The sequence below is a fragment of the Lepidochelys kempii genome, chromosome 3, assembly GCF_965140285.1.
Source record: "Lepidochelys kempii isolate rLepKem1 chromosome 3, rLepKem1.hap1, whole genome shotgun sequence".
In the NCBI taxonomy this organism is placed as follows: Eukaryota; Metazoa; Chordata; order Testudines; family Cheloniidae; genus Lepidochelys; species Lepidochelys kempii.
The window spans coordinates 133,943,761-133,957,232 of NC_136382.1; the positions used below are offsets into that span (position 1 = coordinate 133,943,761).

At 38.1% G+C, this 13,472-nt stretch overlaps 1 protein-coding gene across 1 annotated transcript in view; it reads right to left on the bottom strand.

Moving 5' to 3' along the window:
• PCNX2 (pecanex 2) overlaps positions 1–13,472 on the bottom strand; it is a 224,881-nt gene that overhangs the window by 108,189 nt on the left and 103,220 nt on the right. Inside the window, exons 18-20 of the mRNA XM_073338102.2 lie at positions 9,478–9,570; positions 8,772–8,922; positions 1,137–1,278 (exon numbers count right to left, since the gene is read on the bottom strand). Of these exons, the coding sequence (XP_073194203.2) occupies positions 1,137–1,278; positions 8,772–8,922; positions 9,478–9,570 (386 nt within the window). The remainder of the gene's footprint in view (positions 1–1,136; positions 1,279–8,771; positions 8,923–9,477; positions 9,571–13,472) is intronic.

A 13,472-nucleotide genomic window follows, 5' to 3' on the forward strand; every position in this document is an offset into this window, starting at 1 on the left:
AATGGACATCCAGACAATCTGAATACAGGAAATAAAATGCTCCATTTGTAATGGATCTTTGTTCCTGAACACAGGCCAGTTTTTTAACAATTTAAATTACTATAGTACTGAAAAAGGCTCTGTACTAATTCTGCTCAGTTAGGACATTGCAATCACTACAATACCACTGAATCTCACAGCAGTTTGTAGGTCATCAAGCAAAAACTGCCACCACAAAAGGCTGTCTTCAAAGAACATACTATAATACTGTGGATCAGCAACATTTAGTTTTAATTAGAATCACAGAGGTTAGACATGGAAAAAGCTTATACTGTTTTCCTGATCATATCCCTGCTAATTCAGGATAGTTCTGCACTCTACATTCTTGAAGGCTTTGTCCAACCTAGCCTTCAATGACTCTAGTAATGAAGCCTGTGACACCTCCTCTGAGAGACTTTTCCACAGTCTAATAAACTTTACAGTTCCCTGATATCCAAACTAGATTTCTCATTTCATCTCATTAATCCTGGTTACTCCCAAGGTGTTTACACCCTTTGAACACCTGCAGCCTGGTATAATATTTCCTAGTTTTAGCTGTCATTTGGGCATGCTATACATATTTAATTTTTTATTCTCTCTATATAAATTTAAATCTCTCTAGCCTCAATAATGTTTGCTGCAGTACCAATAGCATTTCCTTTATCATAGTTTAAGGCAGTTTGAATTGTCCTTTAACAGAGCCAATAATGATAGCATTTTGTATTTATTGTTATTCATTAATAGCACAAAACCAAATTGACACAAATAACCAGACTCATTTACGCAACATTAAACTTCATAAGAACATAAGAATGGCCATACTGGGTCAGACCAGTGGCCCACCTAGCCCAATATCCTGTCTTCCGACAGTGGCCAGTGCCACATGCTTCAGAGGGAATAAACAGGAAAGAGCAATTATCGAATTGCTGTCATTCAGTCCCCAGCTTCTGGAAGTCAGAGGTTTAGGGACACCTAGATCATGGGGTTGTGTCCCTGACCATCTTGGCTAATAGCCATTGATGGACCTATACGCCATGAGCTTCATCTTTTGAACATTAATCTGAATGTGAGTAGTCTTAAATCTATGAATCATGTACTATGAACTATAATCAACTTACTGTGTACCAAGTCTCTTGTATTTACTAATAGAAAAAGCATCAATGGTGAGGGCATTCAATATTATTGCTGGATACAAGATGTATTTCTCAAAACACTGAAGCCACACATAGAGTCTTTCAAACCACATTAAACGAGCAGCATCTGAAATAAAAACCCAGATAACAGACCATTTTGTCAAATTATTATTTTTTCAGCATATAAATACTGTATAGACAACAAATGCATTAAAGTAAAAAGGACAAATCATGAGTTTTGTATATCATACTAGTTAATATACCCACTAATTTATGACACTTCATGTAATCCTTAATTCTTTTGCCATATAGCAATCATGTTGTTCTCTGGGTCTGGCCAGTATTTATACCTTACATACTTTGTTCTTTTTGCTGCATCCACCAGACCGGCACATGTAGTAGCTGAAATGGTACATAATAATGGATAGATCCTTCTAAGTTTTTAGAAGTAAAATGTGACACGATATTAATAAACATATTTATTTTTCATCACTTTAATCACTTTTCTTACTTAGAATATTTTATTTATTTATTTTATTTATTAACTAACACTTTTCATGTGACCTAGTGGGGAAGCTGTGTGACCTAGGGGAGAGAGCACTGAATGAAGACTCTAGAACCCTGGATTTCTATTCCCAGCTCTGTCACTGGCCTGCTCAATGACCTTGGCTAAGTCATGTCCCCTCTCTGTGTCTCAGTTTCCACATCTGTAAAATGGGGATAATGACTTGTCAAACTTTGTAAAGTGTTTTGAGGATAAAGGATAAAAAGCATGATAAAAGAGCTAGGGATTATTATTATTATCCCAAAGGACCCAAAATACTTTACAAAGAAGCTATTATACACATAAATACTGGGATCACTTCACTCAGCAACAAAGTGCACCCACCCCTGTGATGGAATTCAGTCATTTAACGGTGCACAACAATATTATTCAGCAGTCAGACAGGACGTGACTACTGTATCCAGTTGAAATTGCAGGGAGAAATTAGGTAGGCAGAGTGAAGTTTCCTGAGTAATACCTGTATTCTTGCAAACATGGCAGGAATTCTTTAATGAGCACAATTAGCTCAGGTCATCTGAAAAACAGAATTTGCAACAGCAGAGTGCACCATACTGGAGTATTGGTTCAATACTGACTCAAAGGTAAAAACCACCTGCTGAACTACCAACATCCCTTCCTACAGCAAGAAGGATAAAATAAGCTATTTCAGCAATATGATGGTGAGAAAACAAGAGGACACATTGACTCAAGGTTCCAGAGTACCGTATGTTCAATAGATACATGGAGAAAAGTCAGGAACCAATCCTTCCAAATTACTTTAATTCATGGACCTATGATATCTTTAGTTGAGGTAACAGTCTTTCAAAAACTGTACATGAATTTCTGAGACTCCATATCCTTCACTCTTTATAGCTTAAAGTATTTCCTTTTATTACTGCCTATGGCTCTGATGCCAGGCTTTTTCATAGCTTTAATTAAAAATATGATTCACATTTCAAAATCAAGCTTTTTTGCCTCCAAAGCAGCAGGTAGAAATGACTGTGGCAATGCTGTGAGGGACCTGTTTTCACAGCCATTTTTCATACATTCTAAATTCAGTCAGACAGGGCCCAAGAACGGTAAAATAGTATATCATTTGTGTCAGAGCTGAAGAAGGAAAGAAGAGCTCTCAACCTTGGAGATCAGAAAAATAAATTGAGAATCTATTACTATAGGCAACCCCCAAGATATCATCTAGCAAGCCATTAGCAAGAATAGTTATCCTGCTCACCATTAGTGAGTGCAGGGTTTTAAGGATGGGAGAAGGAGAAATGGCTTGTTCTCTCCCTCTCTTAATCTTTTCCTGCAAGCCACAGGAGAGGCTCCTTCTCCATCTTGTCCTCTTCAAGTCTGCGGTAGAAGCTCTCACTCCCTCTTTCTGAGGAAGGTCCTGAGCTCTTTAAGAGAGAGAGGCTCCTTCTCTGCATTCCTCCTCCTGTCATAGTACCTGAACTCATCAAGAGAGGCACCTCCCTCTTCTCCTGGGATAGCTCCTGAGCTCTATAAGAAAGACTAATCCCACTGGCCGAGGATGAGCTCCTCTTAACAGCTATGTTTTGAATGGATTGAAGAGAAGATGGGGACAATACGTATCAGGCAGGCTAGAGAGAAGGCTACTAGAGTTAAGACAGGAGGTGGTGAGGGTGTGAATGAGAGTTTTAGCAGAGTGGACACAGGAAACAACCTGCATATGTGGGGAAAGGGTCAAAGTTAGCCATCCCAGTTATGGGCCCAAGTGAAATGGAGGATGGTGGTATGGTCAACATAAAATGAAGGGAAAAGGGGAGAAGTGGGGGAGGAAGATAACATGGCCAAATAGGAACTCTTATGTTTAAGTTGAGGGTAAGGCAGCTGGGAGATGCCAGAAAAACAGGCTGAAATGAGTGAATGGATGGATGGAGACAAGTCAGGAGTACGGTAAATATGAGAGGAATCAGTATAAAGACGGCAGCTAAGGATATATGGGAGCCAACGACAGGGTTCTGGATAAACCCATGGAGAGCAGAAGAGCAGAGAAGTATGACCCACTAAAGAAGATGCTAAAGGAATGTCCAGAAAGGAAGGAGGAGGAGGACCGAGAGAGACAGCATCACTACACCAGAAGGAGTGCTCTAACCACAGAGCTCTGGGATATTCTGATGTGGGACTCCCTCGAACTCTCCTGTTGATGCTGTTCCACTGTTGATAAATAATTAGCGAGTCATTGGAAATACGCAAGAGAGAGCGAGAGAGCATGACTCTGTAGCCTGGAGATTAGGGTACCCATCTGGGAGGCAGGAGACTCAAGGTCTGGTCCCCCTGCTCCAATGACTCAGGCTTCACTATCACCCCCTGCTCCCTCTGTTTTGTGGGGAGGGTGCCAAACTCATTTTCCCATGAAATAACTAAGACACCTGACTCCAGGAGACGGGTTCCCAGTTATGGATTGCTAGGAGAGATTGGTGCCTCCATGCAATCTGGACTTAAGTACCTATCTTTCCCTATTAATTAAATAGGGAGCCTAGGCACCTCTCTCAGGCTTTGTAGAATGCAGCATTGTTCCTGTGACTGAAAAGAGATCTATACTTTACTCCAGTTCTTTAACAGATACTTCTGGGTACACTTCTGCAATAATTAAACCAATACAGACTAGCTGGACCCCATAGAAAATAGAGAATATAGAAGAATCTGAAAATGCCTTGACTCCTGATTGAACCACGGAGTTGTTAGCTTGAGGGATACAAGTGATTCCAAAGTATGAGCTGACCCATCAATGCAGATCAGTCAAAGAGTGAAGTGCATTTGCCTGGTATATCTCTACTCTCAACCTTTTGAAAAGCTGAGCCACTACCTTTATGAAAATTATGTTTTTCCAATGAATGAAGACATAAGGGAAAAAAATCTTATAACAGTCTTCTATGATTAAACTCATGCAAAAGACAACAAAGCCAGGATATTCACAAGAGTTGCTCATTATCAAGCAAATGAAGCCTTTTAAAACAATGACTTTCAGCTGGAATACAAATCATTAATAAGATTCACATTTCCAGTACACTTTCCTTGGCATTTTGTGGCAACAGTTAAAAGGCAACCTTCAATCAAGTCTCTTGGGTACTTTTTGGTACCCAATGTTTTGTTTTGAAGACATGATTTTTCAGAGAGATATAAATCCTTAATGTATGGCAAACGCACGATTTTGCAGGGAATGAGCAGAACGCTTTTGTTGTCTAGTTTGAAGAACAGGATACTGAAGTCCTGCAGCAGACTGTGTTCTGACATTATTGTTTTCAAGCACCTCATGAACATAGGTTGAGAATGATCCATCAAGATATGACAAGCAAGTTTCCAGCTGGGACCAAAGAGAAGATGATAGCTGAAAAAAGAAGCCAAGTTTCTCGAAGTGAAGTTTGCTGAAACTGTAGGAGAACTAGAAATTAGTCTCTGAGATTCTAAAATATTTTCAGATATTCCTACATACCAACGCAGCACCTGCTGAAGCCAGTAGATATTAGCAAGGCCAAATTATCAACGAAGTTACATTGTTTTATTCAGTTTTAGTGAATCTCTTGAGATATTATGCAGGAAATGAAAGTTACAGACTTCAGTAACCATGCTGCTCAAATTTTAAACATTCAAAAGTCAAAGTAAATATAATTCTGCCTCTATTCTTAAACAGGAAAATCTATTTAGGAAATACAATTCACTTTTAAACAGAGTACAGCATATCAAACTGCTCACAATATGTCACTGAGGTAATGTAATTGTACTGTAACAGAGGGTTAAACGCTACAGTACAGTGTTCTCAAAATACAGCTACTACAGGTGTACAGATCAATTGGTGATTATAAATAGAAAGCACAGCTAGTAAGTGAGGTAAATGTTATTGGTAAAGGTACTTCTCTGTGCTATATTCTCTCCTACAGAGGGTCTATATGGATAACCACTAAGGCTTATATTGACAGAGTGAACACAATGGCTAAACATCACTGATACAACATTCTGTGTTCTCGCTTTTAACTTGATTTTGTTACACTTTTTAAAAATGAGAAATGCCATTTTAAAAAGAACTCTTCCCCTGCATTGTTTCATTGCTATATTTTCAGTAAACCCCATTGCAACAGATGCCAGGGAAAGATATTATTTTAGCCTTATTACTTCTGCTAGCAGAATATTATGCCCTGCAGAAATACAGTGGAAACTATGTCTGTCATTATGAAATTTATATATAAAGTTTTTATCATTAATAATTTAAACATTCCCTAAAGGGCCTGGGTATTAAAAAAGAAGGGTTATTTGTATTTTCTCTATACCATGTAAAATGGCTATAAACTTCAGTACAAATATTAGGCTGTCCCTCAGTTTACATAACCCTGGATTGGGCCATAGGTCACTTGACTCATATACAGTAGCTCAATGTGGTGCTAGGTGAAGCTTTCATCTTCCCTGTTATCAACTGTGTAAAACAGGGATGATACTGGCCTCCTTTGAAAAGTGCTTTGAGATCTTCTGATGAAAAGCACCATAGAAGAGCTACGTATTATTATTATATTTGATATGTCCTCCATTTCCAGATATAACAATTCCCCTTCTCCACAATCTAAAAGTTACACCAGGGGTAAAACAACTTGCATTTTACACCAAGTATAAAAAAGAGGTTAGGACGTTTAATAAACAGGGATAAATATCCACTTGGGATTGCACGGAAATCTATTTTGCCAAGTAAATAAATTCACATTTGAATCCAGGCCTACAGAGGTGAAATGTTTGAACATGCACGTGCAATTCTATCTGCGTTTTCACAAGGGAAGGAGTAACTCAGATTTAAGCCAGAGTCATGAATAAAGATTAGATGGACTAGTAGCCCAGTTACCAATAATCTAAAGAAAAAGTCTGAGATTCTTCTCACCATTATATTCCAGCACTTTGAAGTTCAGGTCAGTGGTACGTGAAAGCTGATGTTTAAGGGAAAGGGGCCCATAATAAGAAATAATCTTATTTTGTAGGGGGAAAATCTTTTCGGGGCCCCAGTGGATTTCCTGGACACTTTGGTGGTTGAGGGCAGGGACAGAGGATGTGAAGTGTAAGCAGGCACCAGCACTTCAAATGATTAAATAAAGGGGGAGGGAAGGAGCAACAAATATTCAAAGGCAAGAAGTTGTTTCATGCAGAACTAAATTCCAAGTCTAAGTGTGGTAATGGGGTAGACGGCTGAAATGTTTAGACACATTTTAAATGTGAATCAAAATGTTCCACTCTTCAGTTTAACTCCTATGTGCCCTATCCTGCTGCACCTGAAGTCAAGTGGAGTTTATCTACTCAATTCCGTGGATTCAGAGCTTGCTTTTCTACATTAGAAATAACACTTCCCTCCTTCTGCAGGAAGACTGTCTGGGGACTGGAGAACTATGGAATAATGAAATCCCAATAGGTAAGGATTGCAGTGGCAGTTTTGCGAGCCCTCACTTAAGACAGGAAGGAATGGTATTGCCAATTTAGAGAAGGACAGGGATATCCTACAGGAGGATCTGGATGACTTTGTAAACTGGAGTAATAGTAATAGGATGAAATTTAATAGTGAGAAGTGTAAGGTTATGTATTTAGGCATTAATAACAAGAATTTTAGTTATAAGCTGGGGACGCATCAATTAGAAGTAACAGAGGAGGAGAAGGATCTTGGAGTATTGGTTGATCATAGGATGACCATGAGCCGCCAATGTGATATGGCTGTGAAAAAAGCTAATGCGGTCTTGGGATGCATCAGGAGAGGTATTTCCAGTAGGGATAAGGAGGTTTTAGTACCGTTATACAAGGCACTGGTGAGACCTCACCTGGAATACTGTGTGCAGTTCTGGTCTCCCATGTTTAAGAAGGATGAATTCAAACTGGAACAGGTACAGAGAAGGGCTACTAGGATGATCCGAGGAATGGAAAACTTGTCTTATGAAAGGAGACTCAAGGAGCTTGGTTTCTTTAGCCTAACTAAAAGAAGGTTGAGGGGAGATATGATTGCTCTCTATAAATATATCAGAGGGATAAATACCGGAGAGGGAGAGGAATTATTTAATCTCAGTACCAATGTGGACACAAGAATAAATGGATATAAACTGGCCACCAGGAAATTTAGACTTGAAATTAGACGAAGGTTTCTAACCATCAGAGGAGTGAAATTTTGGAACAGCCTTCCAAGGGAAGCAGTGGGGGCAAAAGATCTATCTGGCTTTAAGATTAAACTCAATAAATTTATGGAGGAGATGGTATGATGGGATAACATGGTTTTGGTAATTAAATATTCATGGTAAATAGGCCCAATGGCCTGTGATGGGATATCAGATGGGGTGGGATCCAAGTTACCCAGGAAAGAATTTTCTGTAGTATCTGGCTCGTGAATCTTGCTCATATGCTCAGGGTTTAGCTGATCACCATAATTGGGGTCGGGAAGGAATTTTCCTCCAGGGCAGATTGGAAGAGGCCCTGGAGGTTTTTCGCCTTCCTCTGCAGCATGGGGCACAGGTCACTTGCTGGAGGATTCTCTGCTCCTTGAAGTCTTTAAACCACGATTTGAGGACTTCAATAGCACAGACATAGGTGAGAGGTTTTTTGCAGGAGTGGTGGGTGGAATTCTGTGGCCTGCGTTGTGCAGGAGGTCAGACTAGATGATCATAATGGTCCCTTCTGACCTAAATAAAAAATATCTATGTTTACATAGACAGTTTAAAATTCTTTGGGCTTGGATGTTTTTGCTAAAATTGGATAGATTTAGCAGAAAGCTCTGCATGAAAGATTCAAACCCACCCACTTCTACAACGAAATGTGGAAAAGTTGCAGTTGGCCTTTCTACCTATGATGATGTCACTATATTCACTTCCATTCTTACAGTCCCTGAGAGAGTGCCATCCAAAAGAAATATAGAAATCAAAACTTGATACTCCTCTGATATTTCTAAGTAAAACATAAAAAAAGAAAAAAGAAAACTCGTCTTGGAAAAAAATGGTCGTCTTTAAATACCACCATTGACACAAGCAAGAATTTTTTTTCTTTAAAAACAAGACAAACTAAAGACAACATCAATCAGCATTCTGACAACATTTATTACAAACCTCTCACTTCCCGCTGATGATATTCTTTGTTTTTAAGTATCGGGTGAGAAATCCACAGCCAAGGATGATGCTTGCGGAGCTGAGGAAGTATGTAATGTGTTACAAATCCCACAGTCCATGCTAAAGCAAACAGCACAATGCTGAGAAATGGCTGAGACAAAGGAGGAAAATAATGGAATCACATTTACAAATAATATTTTATAGACCCACAATATTTTTAATGTACAACAATTTAATCTTCCTTATACATTTGCAAGCAATATTGATTCTTACATAAAAAGCATCAAAGACTACAGGTGGGAAGCAGATGTGGGGTCAGGAAATGAAAGCAACAACCTTTGTTCTTTTTCAAAATGTACTTTACACACAAATTTAACCAGTATTGTAACTGGAAATAAAAACGCTAAATTGATCGGGTTAATGTAAGAATCCCTCTTCCAACAGCTTCTACGTCATAAAAAAAGACTAGTATAAAGCAAAGGTTTAGGGAAAACAATTACTAAATGCATTAAATAGTGCCGAATATAAATATCTATAACTGATTTGCAGTGTATATCAAAAGCCTTGAAATTATCTTTGCCATTAAATAATTTTTCCTTAACTTTTCTCTTCACAGCTCCTCTCTATTCTTAGCCATGTAGTTTTCCATAATAGAGATGATATCTTAGGGGGAAAATATTTAAAAGCAGGGGATTAATATACATACCCTTAATGACAGAAACACAGTGCTGGCGCTGACTGCAAATGATAGAACAGCAGCCACTGCACAGACAATGAGATCCGATTTCAAGATTTCCTTCTGTGAATATAATTTTTTTAAAATACAAAATTATCAAGTGAATACTATTTTAACTGGATAAATTAAATGACTCCATTATGAATTACTGATAGTTTGCATTGTGATGACACTTGTCTTTGTTTTACAATATAAAAATATATTTTAATGTAAAGGTATTTTCTGCAATATGATTTGCAAAATTATTTCCCCGCATTCTGTATTTGTTAAAAATTCAAAAATATCAAAAATATCAAAATTAATTTTAAAACATATTTTGTAAACATTGTTTAATTGTACCATGGGAAACTTAAAACTAAAATGGTTTTACATTACATTTGTGTCTCCGTTTATGCAATGGTATTTGTGGGGTTTTCTCTATTTTTGAAAATGGCAACAATCTGTTAATATTCTGGTTCCATTTCCTGTTTGGAAGCATTGATACTTTCTCATACTAATGCACTGTTTCTTCCATTGCTTAAATAATCTGTGCTTTCTGGGAGAGTTTCTGTCATGTGTTCATAGACATCAATGATAATACATTTATTATTACGTACTACAGAGATGGGTCCAAGTTGTAATGTTTGGTTCAATATAAGGGTCCAAATTTCTCCAAGATTTGGGGGTTTTCAGAAGTGGGCCTATCTCTAGTATTATGTAATGATAATGAAAGGAAAAAAAATCTACCTTCAAGTAAAGAACTATAACTAGGCTGGAGTAATTGTGTTTTGGAGAAATTGGAAAATATGTTCTTCCTAACCCATTTTTCTTGTGATTAAAATATCATCGTGAATAAACAAATTAACAAGGTAGTTTTTGAGCTATGTGAATTTTTGAACCATTGTATTTTAGAGCTTACAGAAATGTCTTTGGTCAGCAAATCAAAAACTTGGCTTAGATTTATGACTAGACATATTACAGAGGGCTAGTAGCCCTTAACATTGCTGGCAAATGAAGGTACTGACTGACATAAATATCTAGCAGCAGGCATTCAGTTTATCTAAATACTGACTTGTAGTGCTTTAATTTAAAGACTCTTAGAAACCTGGGATACAACAACATTTCACTTAAAAGAAAACCTCATCTGATTCAAGATGTTACTGTGACTGTGCACCCAGCCCCAATAGCCAGCCTCGCCAACAAGTGTTTCCGTGGGGAGGAGGAAGAAAACATAAAATAATGCTAGAATAACAGACCCAACAATAGGGAGATAAAAATGAAACAGAGATGTAGGAGACAACGCTTGAACAACGAATTGATTTTAAAGTATAGGGGGAGCTGTCAATGACCACTATATTTTGGTTGCTTAACAATTTCGGTTATCAAAAGATGATTGCAACCTGTTTCTGAAAACTCTAACACTTACACTAATTATAGCACGCCTTTGAAATTCAGCTGGACTAAAGCCCTTTGGCTTGAGAAGTGCTTTTTCTGTATCCCATAAAACTCCACTCAGGTTTAGCTGAAATATAAAGTGTTAATTATCCTTTTCCTTCCCCGGATTGTGTTCCTCAGGAAAATTTTGGCAGATTGCCATAATATTAATGGAACACGAACATTCTAAAGAACTAGATCCAAACCACTGCCAAAGCAGCAGCACCAGAACCATCATGTACATGTTCTGGCAATGTATGGAAGCTAGGAGGAATGTGAGCAGAGCTGGTGCAGGCTTCCAACAACCACCCTGCCTGCCTGGAGTGAGCACATGGCTCCAGAGGTCCATACCACCTCTGAAGACACCACATGGGACAGAAGCATCCCAACTCAAGGGGGTAGAGGGAAAGAGAGAACCAGGCCAGGCCAGCCCCTCGCCATCAACTAACTCCTGATCTCCTACCTGGTGCTGCCCCAGTGGCCCATTCCCACCCACAGGATAACAGCTTTCTCCTGCCACCAGCTAATGTAGTTAGCCTTGTAGCTCAAGTGGTGGCAGGTGTGCATCAGTACTGAAAGTTCAGGGTTGAAACCCTGATGATGATGCACATAATGGAATGTATTTTTACCTTTATTAAAAATCCTAGGAAATTACATACTAAAACTATATTAAAAGAATGTTATTTAGGTTGCAAAGTTAAGCACTTGAAAGCTAGGTAATGCTAGATTTATGGCTGCCTGTACAACCTTAATTTAGCCCTGCTGAGTATATGTTATGTAATGAAATGCAATGTAATATGATATAATCTTTAATTACATGATCACGTACCATTCTCAGTAATGCCAACTCCAAGCATTCAAAAATCATGAGTCAGGCCCCAAAGAAATCATGAGATTGGGTAAAAATTAATAAATGTACTCAGGTCATGTTTTCAAAGTTAGACTGAAGGCTAGAAACATACTATTTTTAAAATGAAAGATGATATTCTCATGTAATCATATGCCTCCCAGAGTTGGGGTTTTAAGAAAAACATCACATATCATGACATTTGCAACAAGATGGTGAGAGTAAATAAAACACTGCACATTTTCCGCAAGACACCATGCACGGGGGGGCGGGCACAGAATGGATGCACAAGCAGGCTGAATTAAGGTTGGACAGGCCACCATCTCCTAACTTTCTAGTCTTTGACTTTGTAACCTAACTGACATGTTTTTAATGTAACGTTTGATACACATTATGTGTGAAAGGCCTGACCTCTGACTCTAGTAAAAATTCAATAGTGAAATAATCACTACCATTGGGATTGTTTTGAAGTTTTGGGTAAAAACAGATCATGCAGACACAGCCTCAACATCACCCACCCACCATTCTATCAAAGAAATATTTCTTTATTTTTTAAAGGGCTATTCTGGACATCTCCTGCTTGTGAGAATAAAACAGGAAAACATGCTGTAATTTTTTTCTTCTTGTTTTAAATTATACATTGGGAGCTTTGTATAAATCCTTTTACTAGCTATCTGACTGTTTGTACTAAAGGCCAGGAAGGAAGTTGAGTTTGAATGTAACACATTAACACCCTCAGGCCACTGGTTAATGTAGTAATCAACCATGGGGATGTCTATAGAAATTAATTATAATGCTAGGAAGCTCCATTCTCAAAGTTGAATGGTCAATTATCCATCACAGCTGCTTTGTAATTCCAGTTTCCGAAGCTGACGATTCTTACATAGCCATTCGAGCAGAGAAAAAATAGTAAAGGTCATGTAACTAAACATTACAAATGCTATATTGATTACTACTAACATGAATATTATACAACACAACAGATTTATTTTAATATTTAAACTTATTTGCTTTCATCTTGGGAGGTGAACCAGTTATTTATATCTTAAATTTATTGATTAAAAAGGGGCTAATTTAGCCTGAATATTATGCATGCTTTATACATAGGAGCATAGGCCAGTGGACACTGGACATTTTGTTGCACTTGGCCCAAACAAGCTTTTTTCCTCCACTGTCAACTATAAAAGATGGCAATTACACAGGGGCATGCTGAGGGAAACAAAAGGGGGAAGGATATGCTATTAAAACTTCTCCTTCTGGTCCTCATGTAACAGTGTACCCAATTCCCAGATATATCAAAGTTCTTCTTACAGAGGATCTGAAAGCTATTTTTAGTTTGCTTTTGAAAATTAATCAAAACCAGAGCTGGTTACGATAGCACACTCCCTTAACTACAGTGAAGTAAGATCAAAATGGATTGTTGTTTAAATGTTTCCCTCAAATTTGATGCACATATATATTTTAGCTGTCTACACTCACCAACTTTCTATACTGGCATTGCAGTGTGAGAACAATTGTGGAGAACCTACTTAACTTGGTTCAACTATTTATTAAGACATTGCCGCCAGCCACTAAAGGGTTTAGACAGAGCACGTATTAAACTACAATTGCAATCTCCTCTTCAGGGAGTACTATCTGTATCCCAGCATGGAAGAGTTAGCACTACATAAACCAATTTAGAATTGTGCACATCTGCTTACATTAA